The following is a 19,040-nucleotide window of genomic DNA, read 5'->3' as shown; positions in this document are numbered from 1 at the left end:
CCATAGTCTGGCTCCAAACGGGCTCACAACAATTCTAGAAAACTATAGATGTATTAGTCACAATTTGAGGACACTGAGAGATCCATAGTCTGGCTCCAAACGGGCTCCAATCTGTGCTGTGTTGCCTCATCAAATTATCTGTATTTAAAGTTAGGATATCCTATCCTGGCTGGTATGGCTCAGTGGATTAAGTGCAGGCCTGAGAACCAAAGGGTCGCTGGTTCGATTCCCAGTCAGGGCACATGCCTGGGCTGCAGGCCAGGTCCCCAGTAGGGGGTGCATGAGAGGCAACCACACATTGATGTTTCTCTCCCTCCTTTCCCCTCTCTCTAAAAATAAAAATGAATACAATCTTTAAAGAAAAAGGTTATCCTTCAGGTAGCAGTCTATGGGCTAACAGATATCAGGATATCAGGTGCTAATTCTATTATCTGCCACATTATGATATGTAGATCATGAGTATAACAGAACCTGAAATGTTAAGATACAAATTAAGACATCAAATAAATTTTCCCATTTAAAATCTGTATCTAAGGCTCACACATAGTCCTAAGAAAGCATAAACATTATTGTCATATTCTGAACACACCTAAGGCACAGAGCATAAAAATAACACTAACTTCTGAAGACAGAGGCAATCACTTGATACATTAAACATTTAAAAAGCAAAACATCTCAAAGCATTTCAAGATACCATCATCCTGTTCAACGATGACCCAATTATTGGATATAAAATTAAAACAAAATAAAAACTCCACCTATTAGCAACAGCAGTAGCAACCATTTATTAAAAGCTTACTAAGGGTTTGGCACTGTGCTACATTTTTTACACAGATTACATTTATGCTCATGAAAATCCTTGGTGTGAGAAGCAGCGCCCTCATTCTACAATGAGATTAGAGAGGTTAAATGATCAAACCCATGCTATACACATGCAATTTACACCCAGGTCTGAGTGACTCTACATTCAGCCCAAAACCAAGCAATTGAAAGCAGTTTGAGTTGACTCGCTTTAGTCAACATTTGGAGGACAGCAATGGGAAGAATTAGCTGTGGAAAGAGCATTGATTTGACACTGACACAGTCTGTGGCCTATCAATGAACACTTCTAAGCCTCAGTTTCCTTATCTGAAAGATGGGGATTATATAATTGACTTAGTAGAACTGCTGTAAGAATTAAGTAAAATTATGTAACTGCAAGAATATAGCAGTGCTCATTACATGTTAGCTGCCAAAGAACTACTCCCTTTCAAATAAATGCTTCCCTTGATGTTTTATAATAAACAGCAAAAAAAAAATCATCACAGAAATTGTATTATAACCCAAGCATATGATGATGTATTCAAAAAGAGAACAAAGTGCTTAAGTTTCAATGGACTCTATTACTCCTTAGAAGATAGCTTGGATATTAAAGTGAATGAGCCTAATAAGCATATGAAGCAAAACTGTTAATAATTTCCCTATTTATCTCCCAGAAATGCCCAATGCTCTGACTCAGCAGCCTTTCTCTCCACTACTGGAAGAACAAACTAGACAACACCATGAGTTTATCCGCAAACAACTGCATATTTTTAAGTAGTGCCTGCCAAGATGACCATGAAAGAGTTCCATATGATCAGAATTCAGTCAGCAAGGAAAAGGGCCTAAATAAAAAAAGTTGTGGGTCTTTTTAAAAAATATTATATTCTTATTCTATTACTGTTGTCCCCATTTTTCCCCCTTTATACTCCTCCGCCCAACCCAATCCCCACTCCCACAGACAATCCCCACCCTGTTGTCCACAGGTCATTCATACTGTTCCTTGACTAGTCCCTTCCCTTTCTTTCCATTCTTGTCCCCCACCCCCATCAGTTCACTGTTTGTTCCTTGTTTAGATGTCTCTGGTTCATCTTGCTCATTTGTTTTATTCATTTATTCATTTATTTGTTTTAGGTTCCTCTTACAGGTGAGATTATATGGCATTTGTCTTTCACCACCTGGCTTATTTCACTTAGCATAATATTCTCCAGTTCCATCCATGCTGTTGTGAGGGTAGGAGCTCCTTCTTTCTTTCTGCTGCATAGTATTCCACTGTGTAAATGTACCATAGTTTTTAGATCTACTCATTTACTAATGGGCACTTAGGTAGCTTCCAGCACTTGGCTATTGTAAATTGTGCTGCTATGAGCATTGGGGTGCATGGGTTCTTTTGAATCGGTGTTTCAGGATTCTCAGGGTATAATCCCAGCAGTGGAATCTCTGGGTCAAAAGGCAGTTCCATTTTTAGTTTTTTGAGGAAATTCTATACTGTTTTCCACAGTGGTTACACCAGTCTGCATTCCCACCAACAGAGCATTAGGGTTCCCTTTTCTCCACATCCTCGCCAGCACTAGTTGTTTGTTGATTTGTTAATGATGGCCATTCTGACCAGTGTGAGGTGATATCTCATTGTGGTTTTAATCTGAATCTCTCTGATGACTAGTGACATTGAGCATTTTTTTAATACGTCTATGGGCTCTCTGTATGTTCTCCTTAGAGAATTGTCTATTTGGATCCGTTGCCCGTTTTTTAATTCGACTCTTTGTCTTCCTGGTGTTTAGTCATATGAGTTCTTCATATATATTGGAGATGAAACCCTTGTCTGAGGTATCATTGGCAAATATGTTTTCCAATAGTTTCTCTTTTCATTTTCATGAAGGTTTCTTTAGCTGTGCAGAAGCTTTTTAATTTGATGTAATCCCATTTATTTATGTTTTCCTTTATTACCCTTGCCGTAGGAGATTTACAGGCAAAAATGTTGCCATGTGAGATATCTGAATTTTTCCTGTCTGTTTTCCTCTAGGACTTTTATGGTGTCACGACTTATTTTCAGTCTTGTATCCATCTTGATTTTCAAAAAATATTTTATTTATTTTTAGACAGAGAGGAAGGGAGGGAGAAAGAGAGGGACAGAAACATCAGTGTGTGGTTGCCTTTCACGTGTCCCCTACAGGGGACCTGGCCTGCAGCCCAGGAAAGTGCCCGGACTGGGAATTGAACCGGTGACCCTTTGGTTCATAGGCCCACACTCAATCCACTAAGCCACACTAGCCAGGGCCTTTTATCCAACTTCAGTTTATTCTGGTGTATAAGTTGGTCTGGTATAAGTTGGTTGTCTAGTTTCATCTTCTTGCATGTCCCTGTTCATTTCTCCCAACACCATTTATTGAAGAGGCTATTTTTTACTACATTTTATGCTTCTGCCCCCTTTGTCAAATATTAATTGATCATAGAGACTTGTGTTTATTCTGGGCTCTCTATTCTATTCCATTGATCTATGTGTTGGTTCTTATGCCAGTACCAGGCTATTTTGATTATAGTGGCCTTGTAATACAGTTTGATATCAGGTATTGTGATCCCTCCTACTTTGTTCTTCTGTCTCAAGATTGCTGAGGCTATTTGGGGTGGGTTTTGGTCCCACATACATGTTTGAAATATTTATTCTATATCTGTGAAATATGCCATCAGTGTTTTAATAGGGATTCCCTTTGTACTTGTGTTCCTCTATCTCTCTCTCTCCATGTTCTTAAAGCAGTTCCTTTAGCATCTCATGCAATGCTGGTTTGGTGGAGATGTATGCTTTTAGCCTTTTTTTGTGTGTATGTCTGGGAAGCTCCTTATTTCACCTTCCATTTTGAATGAGAGTCATGCTGGATAGAGTAGTCTTAGTTACAAGACTTTGCTTTTCATTACTTGGAGTATTTTATACCATTCCCGTCTGGCTTGCAGTGTTTGAGAAATCAGCCGATAGCTCCCCTTATCAGAGCTCCCCTGTATGTTACTAGCTGTTTTTCCCTTGCTACCTTTAAGATTCTTTCTTTGTCTTTAAATTTTGCTATTTTAATTATGATGTGTCTTAGAGTGGGCCCCTTTGGGATCCTCCATGCTTCCTGGACTTGTGTGACATTTTCCCTCACCAAGATAGGCAAGTTTTTTGTCATTACTTCTTCAAACACATTTTCTATATCCTTTGCACCTCTTCTCCTTTTGATATCCCTAAATGCCACTATTACTACCTTTCATGTTGTCCAGCAGCTCACTTAAACTATCTTTGTTCTTTTTGAGTCTTTTCTGTTTTGTTGTACTCTCTGGGTGTTTTTTCATATCTTATCCTCCAATTTGCTGATTCAACCCTCTGCTTCATCTAGCCTGCTTGTAACTCCTTCTAGTGTATTTTTCACTTCAGATAGTTTATTCTTCATTTTCTCCCGGTTCTTATCATAAGGACAAAGAACTATGTCCTTTTTCATGCTGATGTAGTTCCTGGCAAGTTTTTTGTAGCTTCCATAAACTTCCTTGTAACTCTCACTGAGCTCCTTGAGCATTCTTCTAACCATTATTTTGAACTCTGTGTCTCATAGATTGCTTGTCTCAATTTCATTTAAGCACTCCTTCTGGGGCTTCCTCCTTTCCTTTCAATTAGAGGTTGTTTCTTTGTCTCCCCATTTTAGGTGACTATTCTTGTTTCTGTGTATTAGGGTGATCTGTTTTGATTTCCTTTTTTTGTGGGGTGGCCTTCTGTGGTAGGACACCTGTGGGACTCATTGGTGCAGTCTCCTTGATTTCCTGAGCTGGAGGCTCTTGGGATGTCGTTTATGCTGTTTATGGGGGCTCTCTTGTAATTGAGTTTTGGCTGTTGTTGGGTCTATCTTTCATGGAATCTTCCCTCTGGCTGGCTGACTGAGAGTTACACTGCCCACCACATCTTGTAAGCTGTTGTACAGGTGCTGCTAGAACAAAACAAACCAACCTGGGAAACAAAACCCACACCCGCAAAAATAAACCCCACACACAACCACACTATCAACAAAATATGAGCAAATGTTAATAAAGGTGAAAAAACATTAAGACTATTATAAGAAAGGAAAAGTGAAAATGAGATGAGTATTAGAAAAATGAGTTGATAGGGTAGCAAGAGGAGAAATAGTAACAGTAAAGAATAGAAACAAGGCAAAGGAAGAAAGAAAATATTACGTTATAAATAAAAAAGGGAGGGTAGAAGCAAAAGGAGTAAGAAAAGAGAAGAGTATAGTATGAGATTTAAAACATTTTTTTCAATGGTGAAAAAATAGGAACCAAATTGAAGAAAAACATCCACCACAGCAGTAGCTACAACAAATGAGCAAAGACTAATGCAGGTGGAAAGGGAATAAGCAGGAAAAAAGAAAAAAAGCTTATGAGATGTTTAAAGTAAAGAAAAGAGGTTTTGAGAGGATAGAGGGAGAAGAAATAATATAAATGAGGAATGAAAAAGAGGCTAATAGTGGGAAAAAGTGAAATTTAAAGTGAAATGAAGAAAGGGTAGGAGGAAGGGAAAATGGAATAGAGGGCAGAACAGTAACATTTGAGATTTGAAATACAAAAATAGTGAAGATCTAGAAATAAAATGAAGAACCACAACAATAACCACCATATCAACAAGCAACAAGCAAAGATTAATAAAGGTGGCAAGAGAATAATGGTATTGTAAGAACGGGAGAAAGAGTATGATATGACTAATAACAAGAAAAATGGTTTTGAGAGGCTGGAGGGGAAGGAAATACTAAGAGTATAGTAGAAACAAGTCATAGCAAGTGGAAATATAAAATTTAATACAAAAATAAGAGGAAGGAAGAAGGCAAAATGGCATAAGAGAAGGGAGGAGTAAAATATAAGATTTGCAAACTAAAATAAAGAAACTAGTTAAGTAATAGGAACAAACTTGGAGAAAAAGAAATGAATGTTAAAAAGCTATGTAGGCAATAAAATAATTTAAGAGCCACTTTGGAAGATATTTTGGAAAATTTTTCTATATTCTTTTCATGCAATCCAGCAATCACACTCCTTGGTATTTACCAAAATAAGCTGAAAACTTATATCCACACAAAAACCTGCACATGTTTATGGCAGCTTTATTCATAATTGCCAAAATTTGGAATTAATTAAGATGTCTTTTGGGACGGAGGTGGGTTCAGCTGGGGTGGGGTGGGGTGCAGGGATGGGGAGAAAAGGCATACAACTGTAATTGAATAACAATAAAAATTGAAAAAAAAACAACAAAAAAAGATGTCTTTCAACAGATGAATGGGTAAATGAACTGTAGCACATTCATACAATGAAATATTATTCAGTGATAAAAAGAAATGAGCTTTTAGGTCATAAAAATGTAACAGGATGCAGAGTTGAGAGGCCTCTGAAAATAGGAAAGCATAACCCCTACAGTCCTTGATTGGGGGAATGAGGGAGTGGATGACAAGGCATTTGAGATACATTGTGTAACAACGGCAAGTGAACAGCCGTGCCCTCCAGAAGGGATGAGGGTTGCAGCCCAGAGAGAACTGTGTAGTGACTGTGAGGACACTCAGGAACTCAGGACAGAGCACTGGGATTATAGCACCTGTGTGAGAGATTGGGGGGGGGGGGTACCTACCCCAGATGCCCATGTGTTGTTGGGAACTGCTGCCCTGACTATAGATGGCAGCCAAAAGAAGGTAAAAGACACAGGAGGGCTGGCAAAAATGGCAGACATTAACACACCATAGGAGCGGCCCGATACAAGGTCATGCAGGAAGTGCTGGGCTGAGGATTTAAATGAGAATGGGCTGAAAGAGAAGGAGGTCCACCAGGAGGTCTGGAGTGTAGCAGAGGACATCTGCCAGGAGAGCAGAGAGAGAGCCTCTGGAGAGGAGGTCTGAGAGTTAGAGGTTCAGAATTGCCAGAGCTGGCTGTGTGGTGGGGACCTGCCCAGCCTCCCAGATTCGAGCCTGCCTGGAGAAGATGGCAGCAGAGCTGATGGAGCTGCATGGCGACTGGGAATGCTGATCATTTCAGACTTCTGCTTTTCTGAAAGATGGTACCTTAGACTGGCATATTCTGAAACTGGCATGGTTTGCCAAAGAGGCAGAACTATGTGTTTTGGGGTGTTTTAAAGGGGGCAGGATTTAAGGGCAGAAATCTGCCATCATTCTAAATCTGTACAACCTTTAAACAAACAACCCCTTTCCTTTTTCACCAAACTCTTGCATTGGGAGTCACACTTCTTGGCAGCAGGCAATTGAACCCCGCAGCTGTTCCAGAACAGCATTGTTAGGGTTCTGTAACAAAAAGATGTGAGAAACTTTGAAAGCATATTGCTAAGTGAAAGAAGCCAACTGAAAGGCTACATATTATATAATTCCAACCATTTCACATTCTAGAAGAGCAAAACTATGAATATAGCAGGGAGACCAGTGGTTGCCAGGGGTTTGGCGGCAGGGAGAGGCAAGGATGGGGAGAAAAAAAGGGGAGGAATAAATAGGTAGACCACAGGAGATTTGTTTAGGGCACTGAAACTATTCTGTATGATACTGTATTGACAGATACATATTATACATTTGTCAAAACTCCTAAAATGTACAATACAAAGAATGAACCCTAATGTAAACTATGGACTTTGATAACTATATGTCAGTGTAGGTAGCAAAATGCTGACAATAAGAAAGATGGGCAGGAGGGGGGAACAAAGGGTAGATGCAAACATTCAATTTTTACTCTAAAGACTAAAATTGCTATAAAAGTCTATTAACAAAAAAATTTACATAGTTTAAAAGAGTTAATTTTACCGTCAATAAATGATAACAAATTATTGAACACGTTAGAGGTTTTTCCTCTTATCCCCAAAGAATGACACGCTACTTTAATTCATAACCTGAATTATGTTTCCAGTCTTCAACTGGAATACTCAGACCATCCCAACTTTGCTCACCTTTTCTTATAAACTTCACAGCATATGCCTTTCCAATGAGTTGCCACTTGTGCACTACAATAGCAGCTGTTTCTTACCCTCACCTCCTTCCCTGAAGCCAACTAGCATCACGCTTGGATAGACACATGGTTGAAGAATGATGGGATGAAAAAGAGCCAAGCCCTGGCTGGTGTAGCTCAGTGGATTGAATGCTGGCCTGTAAACTAAAGGGTTGCCAGTTCAATTCCCAGTCAGGGCACATGCCTGGATTGAAGGCCAGGTCCCCAGTGCTTATGAGAGGCAACCACACATTGATGTTTCTCTCCCTCTCTTTCTCCCTCCCTTTCCCTATCTCTAAAATAAATAAATAAACAAATAAGTAAAATCTTTAAAAAAAATTTTTTTTAAAAGAAAAAGAGTGGACAAAGCACCTCTGGCAGGAATATACATAATTGTATAGTCACAACTATGCTGTTGGTGTAAATATTTAAATTTTAATAAATGTCAAAGGGATTCATGGTTAAAGCATTAGGATAAATTATTCCTTCTTTACTTAAAAAGAAACTTTTCAATAATTCTTCAGGTCTCACCTCAGATAGATTTTTCTTGAATGCCTCATATGAAGCGAACTCTCCCAATTCCTCCCATTATCCTACAGTCAGTGTTTTCATGGCCCTTATCACCATCTATTTTCTATTTCTTGTTTAGCCTGTCTCCCTCCCCAGAGTGTAAGCTTTATGAGGGCTGGGATCTAGTCTCTCTTGTTTATTGCTCTATGCCAGGCACATATTAAACCTTTCAGTTTACTGAATGCCTGAATCACAGGACTGTACTGTTGAAGGAGAACTGACAAGGCATTTCCCACATGCTAATTTGGTGATATTGACTCTCTACCTATATGTTGAGTAGAATATATTACATGACATTATTTTTATTTTATCATCCATCCTTTCAAAATAGTGTATTAGATATTTTTGTAGGCTATTTTGAATAGAAGCTCGACCATGGTGTATATGTATCTGGGGCTGAATGAATGGTTTTGATTGGGAAAAAAATAGAAAGTAGATTTCTCGGAGGACATTAAATTCTATTCTTGTAAATGTATATACTCATTTAAAAACTCCTAACACTGCTTTGCTTTAGTAATTAAAATGATTAGCATAGATCAGTGACCCTATTAGTATCATACTCTTCTTTTTTTTTATCCTCATTAAATCTCTATGATAACCTTGCAACATAAGAATTATCTTCATTTGATTGATGATTAAAACTGATGGTCAAGAGATTAAGTAATTTGTTCATGGTTCACAATTGTAAAAGAAAGATTCTTCTCTTAGAAAACATTCAGGTCTTAAGATTCAGCTCTGTTTATCTGACCCCAAAAGCCACAGTTTTCCCACAGGGCCAAGTAGCCTCCCTTTGTTCTAACACAGACTTAATTTCCCAAAACTCCTACTTCTCCCCATATTGCAAAGTTTACGAAAACATGGCATACAGATCAATATTTCCAAACTACAAGCAGTGGTGCATGTAGGCAAGGCATTCAGTTTGTTGCTCATAGAAGCTCAGTAACTCATGTCTTACACCTGCTACAGTAACTATTTTTGTGTACAGATGCAGCTGAGGTCATTCTGCCAGGAGCAGACACAGTTTAAATTCCCATGTACAGATACAGGAAGGCAAAGAAGAGAGACTAGTTCACTGATATATCATATTTTTCCATACAGAGAAAACCACTAGGTCTTATTCCACTTGATTATTTAAATTTCCTCTCTGGTCCTTAGGAAGCTTTACCCAATAGACTTACAGACGTGAAAAGAGATGGGACAAATGATACATTACACCAAAAAGAGCGTAATCATTAGTACCTGCTGTGAAGAGGAATATGGCTCATTGATAAACAACATAGTTTAAATAAATAATGTCTGAATTAACTCCAACAAAGAGATCAGAACAGCTCTGTAACCTGGAAACCACATCCTCCGTGTTACAAGAACGCTGCACTCAGAACCACTGCTTCAAGCCTCAAGAATGTTCTAAGTGCTGTCCGATGATCGTGGTCAAGGCACCAGAGAAGAAAAAGATCTGCTGGGAAAACCTATCAACTTTTTCCCTGGTGTATGCAGAGCTTTACAGAAACACAGTAAAGTAGAGTGAGCACTAAACTTCCAAGGACACTGGGCCAAGCAGTTCCAATAATTGTCTAAAATGGCAGTGGGAAGCACTGGGGACTCTGTAAGCCCGACACCAGAAAAGAGCCTGTGCAACCAAGGAAGTGTCACAACACCTTGTGTCAGAGCTGCACTTATTCACGCACAATTAGGGGTGTGTGAGGCTGTGTGTCACACCACAGACAGAGGAGCAATACCCTGTCCAACCCTGTTCAGAAATCTAACAAGATGCCAGGACAAAGGGTGCACAGTCCCTTTACTGTAATGTCTGTACAGCTTTTCAACCTTTCCTTTTCTCTCTCTGTTTTGAAAGGCAAACAAAGGTAGCAGATGAAGCTGCAGAATGATCCAGCTGCGATCTCACTGAGGACTGAGGTGGAGAACAGTGCGTGCTCACTCACACAGAAACCCTTGGGTGTCCTTTCACACCATGCTGCCAAATTGTGTGTGAAAGCTACCAAGAGCATAGTACCTGAATGTCCAGTTTATGCCCCTATTTGTCTAAAATTCTCCCTCTTGCAGTCATAGCAATAAATGCAGCTTAGACTTTTTCCTAAAGAATTTGAAGCTAATAATAAGTGAGCTGAGACCATTAAAACTTATTCAGAAATCTTTATGCCTATCCTTAAGTACTGGTACTCTGGTACTCAACGTTGTTCCAGAGACTTTTCCCCTCATCCAAAATTTTAATTTACAAAGCTATGGCAACAGTCCTAATGAAGATTAATTACTGCAGCACATTCCATAAAATCTGCCCAGCTTCCTTCTGATGGTGAAGGCTCCTGCACACAGAAACGGAACTGAAAATGCATCGCCGTTTACCATCTCTGTTCTAGCAGGTCAGCACTAAAAGACAATTTAGTCAAAGAAAAGATTTATTGGCTCAGAGTTCATTACAAACATAACTGCAAGAGCAGAAGATGTCCTATTAGAGCCGAATTTTAATAATCAGAGAACACTGGGATGGTAAGAACAAAACAGAAGGCAGAGAACTGCAATTACACTACTGATGCACGTACACATTTCTTTCTATAAAATTCACACATGTCATTTGGGATCGACAACAAGTTTTGGTCCCCAATCTTTCTGGTTATTTTTGGGGTGTTCATAAGCACAATTGAGAACTAGATGAAAATTCATGAATCTTGGCCAGATAATTGCACGGGAGCGTCTACACTGCAGGCACACCCATACTACCACTTTGGGAACAATTTCAAGAGGTTTGAGACTCTCCTAAAGCTCATCCAAACTCAAGGTCAAGAATCCCTGCTCTGCACCAATAGAGAAAACATACATAATTATTTCACTTCTCCCAAATTTTTAAAAAAACAACCACATGTAAACACCTATACAAGTTGGGGTGTATTACTGTATTTTTCGGACTATAAGACGCACCCCCTCCCAATTTGGGAGGAAAATGGGGGTGCGTCTTATAGTGCGAATGTAGCTTACATTTACACTGGTGAAATACTATGTTTTTTATGTTATTAAATATTTTACCACATTTTTTGCTTCAAAATTTTTTTCCTATTTTCCTCCTCTAAAACCTAGGTATGTCTTATGGTCTGAAAAATAAGGTACATACTTTTCTCGTTACTAATCTGTAAGTAAAACGTTTCGTCCTCCCAGCAGCGCATCAGCTTTTCTCAATTACTTTCACCGATTAATTTTCAGCATTTAAGATCATCACCTACCCAAGCATGTCCTCAATATTCCAGTTTTCTGGAAAAACTAAGCTTTACACTTTAGTCTTACTGTTTATTAGTCCTTCGGATGATTTCAAGAGAGATATAACCCAATCTTCAACAGAGCTATCCATTAGAGATTACTTACAATGGCAAAAACAAAACCAAACAGTATCAAAAACATAAACCTGGATAAAAACTAAAATTCTAAAAGGAGTGGATAAGGAAATCATGGCGTAACCAATGGTGGAATGTTATACGGTCATTTGGTATGAATACATTCTACATGAAGGACACTGAAATGAAAAAAGGATGCTCCTACGAGAGTGTCTTCCTCAACAGTGTCTTCAGTGAAAACAAAGTTGCCGTGCACCGGCATCAGGGCGACAGTGGAGAAGACCCCACTAGATGGTTCATCACTCCTGCTAGATGGTTCATCACCCCTGCTAGATGGTTCATCTTAGACTCGTGGCATCCAAGCCATTCATCCATCTTTTTAGAGATCCTAGCACTTCTGAAACATAACAAACTAGTAACTGTCATTGAGTGACAGTCATTCAATGGGTCGCTTAATGACAGAGGGATACAAAGTAGGGGCAAAACCTGAGATTCCAAGTAATGCCAAGCTGCGAGCTTCTGAACCCCCAATTTCTTAAAATACAATTTCCCCTTCCCAACCTCATGCCAGGAAATAACACCTTCCTTCCTCGATGGGTAGCAACGTTTGTCCTAGACGTCCCAAGACATAAAATACTGTCTTTCCTTACTCCCACCCCAACAATCTTCCTTAAAAGTTTCTCCATTCATGCTATGTATCACACAGGATATTCTTGTTTTGTTTTATTTTTAGGGCAATAGCAAAAGGGAGAATGACAAAAAGAACAATTTAAAGAAAGTCAAGTAAATTAACTCCTCCTGTGTCTCACAATCCATGTTAAGTTCTAATAAAAGTTCTGTGAAATTTGATAGTTCATGGAAATTTGTATGGCACAAATAAGAAGAGTAATAGAGATTTTTCTCTTAGAAGATGCTAGGAATTTTGGAATCAGGGATAAATCCCTTGACGTTAAAAAGAGTAAAAGGAAAGAATGGCAGGCAAACAATAGGGTCAATATACCAGTAGGCTGAGCCAACTTCTTTCAACATTAGCCACCCACAACTAGATTCACCAGCGAGCAGGGATTCAAGTAAGTGGAAACTTATAGTCAACTATAAGTGTTTTGCTTTTAACAGTTACCTAGACTTTGAATAAGAAAAATCCCTTTAAAAGTCATCCTTTATATTTGGCACCAATAATTCCCTAAAATTAAATATAAAATATATAACACCACATACCCAGCCCCCAAAATAGTTAAGAATGAAATGAAAATGCTTTCTGGGAATTTCCTTCCCCAGAAATTCATTCATCTTTGACTCGTACACATTTGTTTTCCAGTTGAAAAGCCTTTCGTATATTAAAATGGTGACTGCAAAGTCTTGGAAAAGTAGTTACTGGGCAAAAATTTACATTAACATTAGGAGAAACCACAAAGATCAAAGTGGTTCATCTCCTTCATGTACAGGTACCTTTTAAAGATAGGCGGGTTGACCCAAAACCAGAGAACTCATGGAACAGATTTTTAAAAACAAAACAAAACCTCCAGACAAATGAAAAAAAAAAAAAAAAGACAAAATCCTTGATCAGTCTTTTGATTCAGAGCTGTGCCAGACAGACTGGGCAAAAAGAACAGCTAAATATATTAGATGTAAAACGTTTATGCTGCACAGGAAAAGGTATCAATCCATATAGATTTGTCATGGCTAAATTATGCCACTAGTCTCAGTGCAAATTATAGATGTAATTAATTGTTTTTATGCCACCTACCAAACACCCACAATATAACAATTCTTTATGAAGCAACCTTAGCCAGATACCACGGTCTATGAAAAGATTGATGTAAGTCAATAAGCATCCAACCACAACCTTTTACTTTTTCTTTTTGTTAGAAAAAGGTTAAGATTATAAATATTAAAAACTTAATTTGACTGGATAATGAATATCTGGAACATCCAGCTGCTTCTTTTTCATCAAATTCAATACTTTGCAAATTTTTACATCATTAGCAATTCACATGAAGATGGCTATAAACCAAACATGATGAATGCTACTGGATATACAAAAATTAATCTTATTTTACATGCTCAGAACCAAATCTCTCAGCGTGTGAGGCACAGCTAAAAGGAACAATTTTATTGAAAGAAGACTTTAATTGGAATATGTTTAAAGACACTCTTGTCTCACTTCAAAGGCCACACTCTTTAGAAGGGTAACTTACATCTTCTCCCTGCTCAGTAAGACTTAAACTTACTTCAGGTTTAGCTTTGATGCCACCTCCCTTTAGGAAGCTCTTCCTGATTCATCAAGCCCAGGCTACGCCCACCACTTAGGTGCTCTCCTGGTCCTTTCCCTACTATCCGCCCTCCCTACTGCCTCCCTCACGGCAAAAATCACAGCGCTTGCCCATCACGTTGTTTTGTAATTCTGTGCTTAGCTATCTGTGACCACCACTGAAATAAAACCGTGAAAACAGGAAAGGTATTTTTCTTGCTTAATTTTGATCCTCCATACCTGCACTCATTACGCCTGGCATATGACAGCTATTAAAAACAAATTCCTAGTTGAAAGAATGGATAGAGGAAATATTAAATCAAGCTAAGGACTAACAGATCAAGTGGGTATTTTTAACTCTTATGTAGAATGTGACTTAAATAATATTAAAGATTCTTACTACAATTCTTGGCATCACATATAAAAACTTGTCTAAGTGTTTTTATTGTGAAATCAGTATAACTACATTATACAGAGTATTTGGAAGATAGAGAAATGAAAAGTCATTCATGAGCAAAAAGACCACTGCAATATTTGAGACCTTTTTTCCTCAGAAGGTATAAAATCTCTATGAAAACTCAGTGGAGACAAAAATACATAATTCTGTGTAGTTCCTAGCTGACCAGTGAATTCTATGGTGTCACAAAGTCCACTGCAACAAAGATCTAGGTTTCCTAACAAATTATTTTGTCTTCATTTTAATAACAATAACAACAAACCTGAACATCTTGTATTACTTCTACCTATGCTAATTCCAAAGCAGGAACCAGAAGTGAAAGGCACAGAGTAAAACACATCCTGGACCAATTTATAACATGAATGAAGATAAGGAAAGAAACAAGAGAGCATCAAAGCAAGCTCTACCTTCTATACTTGTTCTGCAAAACAGCACAAAGAAGTTTAGAGCCTCCCACTGAGTTCGAGCATCTGCTGCTGACTGACCAGCTGACACCCCTTGGTACTATGGGTAGATTACCTGGTCCCTACATTCATGGCTTTCTAAATGAGAATAAATGGAGCTATAATGGCAACATTCTTGAAACTCCTTCAAAGGAACTCAAGGTCACATTATTTTCATTGTCCCTGGAACCATATTATAAGCAAGAGGTCTCTTTTTGTCATCTTAACTGTAGAGGACTTGAATCTTGCACATCAGAATCCTTTTGGATCTCAGAGTTAAAGATGACCATTCTGATAATTCTACAGAGGATGGAGGAAGTTTTAAATCTATTGCGGCTGTGCAATGAGCCGAGGGCAGAGGAACAAACTCTTTAAAACCCTATCAGACCTCCCTGAGAAATTATTGACCCCAAATCCAATCATTCTCCATTATGTCTGGCTTTCTTCTGTATATTTCCTACTGACTAAGTGTGTTTCCATGTAGAAAGACAGAAGTGTTACCCATATTGAATATTTATGGATGTCAACCAATGTGAAGGAAAAAGAAATATCCAGAGAAAACTTCTAAATAAACTATCTCATGCTATTACTTTGGTAATAGCCTTTTTATAATTGGTGTATCTAGTCTCTTAAGAGTAAATTCATTTCTGAAAATGCAAAATTAATACCCAGAGAATAACCTACTGGATGAGAAAGGATGACAAAGAGGCTGGAACACTAGTTGTTCCTATCACTACTGAGGTGAGGCTAGAAACGAAGCAGCAAATAATACCTGTGAACACACCAGGAGGAACCTCTAAAGGCACTATCATAAAATCTTAGCATCTAGTCATTTATGAGAGGTGAAGAATAAAAGATGTAGCCAGCCCTGACTGGCGTAGCTCAGTGGATTGAATGCTGGCTGCAAACCAAAGGGTCGCTGGTTTGATTCCCAGTCAGGGCACATGCCTGGGTTGCAGGCTAGGTGCCCAGAAGCCAGGGATATCAGGGTACCAGGTAGCCACGTGAGAGGCAATCACACATTGAAGTTTCTCTTCCTCTCTTTCTCCCTCCCTTCCTTCTCTAAAAAAATAAATAAATAAAATCTTAAAAAAAAAAAAAAAAAAGATGTAGCCAAACTGAAATAATACAGAAAAACTGTATTGGTGCTATTATTATAATTAGCAGTAACAGCAGCAATTACTACTAGTTTGTATGAACTTACTTATGAATACTTTCACTTATCCAAAACAAGTTTGGATTTAGTTTACATATATCTTTATTCACTGCCACTGAGGAGATTTTAAGAAAGAAGGGAAAAGAAAAGTGGAAATTAGAGTATAAACAGAAATTTCACATGTATACTACTACTTGTAAGTTACCCTAAATCCTGCCTTCTAGTCCAGAAATGGCCTTGTGTACCAATCCCAATTGATTAACATATGCTACATTGACAAAGGCTGTTTAGGCTAAATGAAAAGGAATACACAAAGCCTATCCTGGATGAGGGATGGGGAAATTAAACACCAGTAATATGTAAGTGCCATTCTGGGTCTAGTTCAGTGGTTCTCGACTGTGGGAATTTCTGCTCCCCAAGGGATATGTGTCAATGTCTGAAGATATTTCTGGTTGTCCCGAATAGGGAGGTGCTGGTGGCAGAGGCCTGGGATGATGCCTAACAGTCAATAATCATTCCCAAGTGCCGCCTCTCTAACCCCCAAAGAATGATCTAGTATGTCAAATGTTAGTAATTTGACATACCAAGGCCAGAATGTTAGTTATGTCAAAGCTGGGAAACCATGGACTAATCAAATCCATCCTATAGTCTGTGGATCAGGTCTTCAGCCAAATGACAACAAATTTGTCTTGAGGAAGTCTTCTGGAGCTACCTCTCCTAATGCTAGAGTAGTTCCACATGACCTGATTGGAGTATTAGAACGAGGGAAACAATTTGATCTGGGTAGTTCACACTGTCCCTAATTTGTATTGTGGCCAAATTATTATTTTATCCTGTGACACCTTGGTTTCTTCATCTATAAGAAGGGGTTTGACCATTTGTTATTGGATGACTACATTTTGGACATCATTTTCACTGTTAAAAATAATTCTATGTTTAAATGAACACAAGATTAAAATGAAGAGTAACTCTGAAATGACCTCCCTACAGCATTTTCTCCTAAGAGGATAAACTTTTTAAGACCTTTTCGTAATGTTCTTACTTAAAACCAGATTATAGCTCTCTGTGGCCTACTTTTCCAACTCTACCTGAGCTAGCACTTGGGGGTTCCATCAGGCTTCCTCTTTCTTCAATCATATTAACTTCATCTGTCATTAGTACCTACCTTCTGCTTAAATAGGCCACATGAGAATGTCCATGAAATTCAATGTCCTCAACTTTTAAATCAATAGAATCTCAATGTAATATAACACCCAGTACCCTGAAAGCAAATGCTGAGCAAGTCATACCATTATTCAATTCATCACATTTCATCTGTTTTGGACATGGTAGCAAGTAAGTCCACATTACAAATGAACAGATTTTAAACTGAAAGAATTTGTCAAGGGCTGTTTATGTATAAGCTTTCCCTTATTTTATGCATTTGCTAGTTAATTTTATATCACAAAATGTGAAAGTATAATGCCCCCCTTTTAAAATTCAGAGACAATTCTTAACAACACTCTCAACAGAGTTCTTTGAGAGTGAATCAAAATAAAATCCTGCCTCTGTTTGCATTAAATATACCCTAGTGCATCAAATACTTAAACATAAAAAACTCACAAAAAAAGAGATAGGAAGAAAAAAAGAATAAAGAAAGATAAAGAAAATACAACTTTTACAGTACTCATCTCTGTTAACAGGGGTTACAGAAACAACGAGAGAGCCCTTAACATGATGAGAAGAGCATGAGACATTTGTCTCTACAACATCTTTAGAATTAAAAGGACATTCATATGCTAAATGCCACCAATGGTAAAAACATACCTAATTTTATTTTCCAAATCTTCACTATCTGATTCTTCAGAGCTTCTGTGCTCATCTGGATCTGGAAGTGTGCTCGGATCAAACCCATCATCATCATCATCACTCCAATCCAGAAAGGCCTCTTCCTCATCTTTGGTCTGAGAAAACACAAGGGTTAAGAAACAACTGATGAAGAATCAGGTCTTATTTCTAGACAAAAATAAATGCTCCTGTAAATGAGATCCTCAAATTTGAAGATTTCTATTCTGGCGAAAGCCTGTATATGACTTTAAGAACCATAAACATTTGCAAAGAGAAAGAAAGCTGGTCATTTCAAAAATATAATAAAATATTTATTTCCTGACGGTAAATCACTATTGTCTCTCAAATGCGCTATGGGGGAAAATCGTGAGTTTTGGTACTTCCATATAACTCAACTATCACAGAATAACGCATAACACACAGTGCTCAGTGCTGCTGTCCACGCACACGTGCATTTCAAAATATAAAAGGCCAGAAGAAAGAGTACAGACACCCTTTTTGCCTGATGACTGATCACTTTATAGCCACCATAATCTAAGTTTTAAAATGACAATCAGATATGTACAAACTCATTAACAGTACAGGGTCTTCGAAATTCAACTGTCAGTGTAAAGTCACTAAGGACAATGGGAAAAGGAAAGAAATAGCAAGAGAAGAAAAGCGCTAACACGTGGAAGAACTTGGGAACTATCTCCTTTCACGTAAGTAGGTAGGAAGGTGGGCTTCTTTTGCTCTGGTTTTATGGTAGTTTATTTTTGTCAAAGAACAAAGGAATAGAATGTTAAAATAAACTTACGGCACATTTATGGAATAAACATCCCTTACAACAAATTTATTTTTGGCACACTGGTTTTGTCATCTAGTTGATAAAAAACACAAATAAGCATTTCCACGTGCATTTAAAAGATTATAATAGGACTAAAAAAAAAAAATTTGGATGAGTTTCTCTCAGCTGCCATATTTAAAATTCTTTTCCATACCATGTGAGACAAACTTCAATGATTCTTTGTTTTCAAATGCTCTTTCCCAGAAACTAAAAACTCAAAAGAGCATGGCAATTTACTATGCAGGCCACTACAGAAGTCCTCTACACTTTTTGAACAGCTCTCCCTTGAAACCTCTAAACATAACAAAAGAAAAGATGCAAAGAAAATAAGGTTTAGTCACCACTGCATAAGTCCTGTATTGCTTTTCTGCTAAAGCACCTTGCCAA

The 19,040-nt window shown here is 38.1% G+C and overlaps 1 protein-coding gene across 1 annotated transcript in view; it reads right to left on the bottom strand.

Annotated features, from left to right (window-relative positions):
* The window catches only part of DDX10 (DEAD-box helicase 10), a 287,784-nt gene that overhangs the window by 995 nt on the left and 267,749 nt on the right, over window positions 1-19,040 (bottom strand). The window contains exon 17 of the mRNA XM_024570953.3: window positions 17,807-17,943. Coding sequence (XP_024426721.2) covers window positions 17,807-17,943 — 137 coding nt within the window. The remainder of the gene's footprint in view (window positions 1-17,806; window positions 17,944-19,040) is intronic.

This window comes from Desmodus rotundus, chromosome 5, assembly GCF_022682495.2.
Source record: "Desmodus rotundus isolate HL8 chromosome 5, HLdesRot8A.1, whole genome shotgun sequence".
Taxonomy (NCBI): domain Eukaryota; kingdom Metazoa; phylum Chordata; class Mammalia; order Chiroptera; family Phyllostomidae; genus Desmodus; species Desmodus rotundus.
The sequence above is the reverse complement of the archived record's forward strand: the minus strand, read 5'-3'. Positions and strand labels throughout refer to the sequence as shown.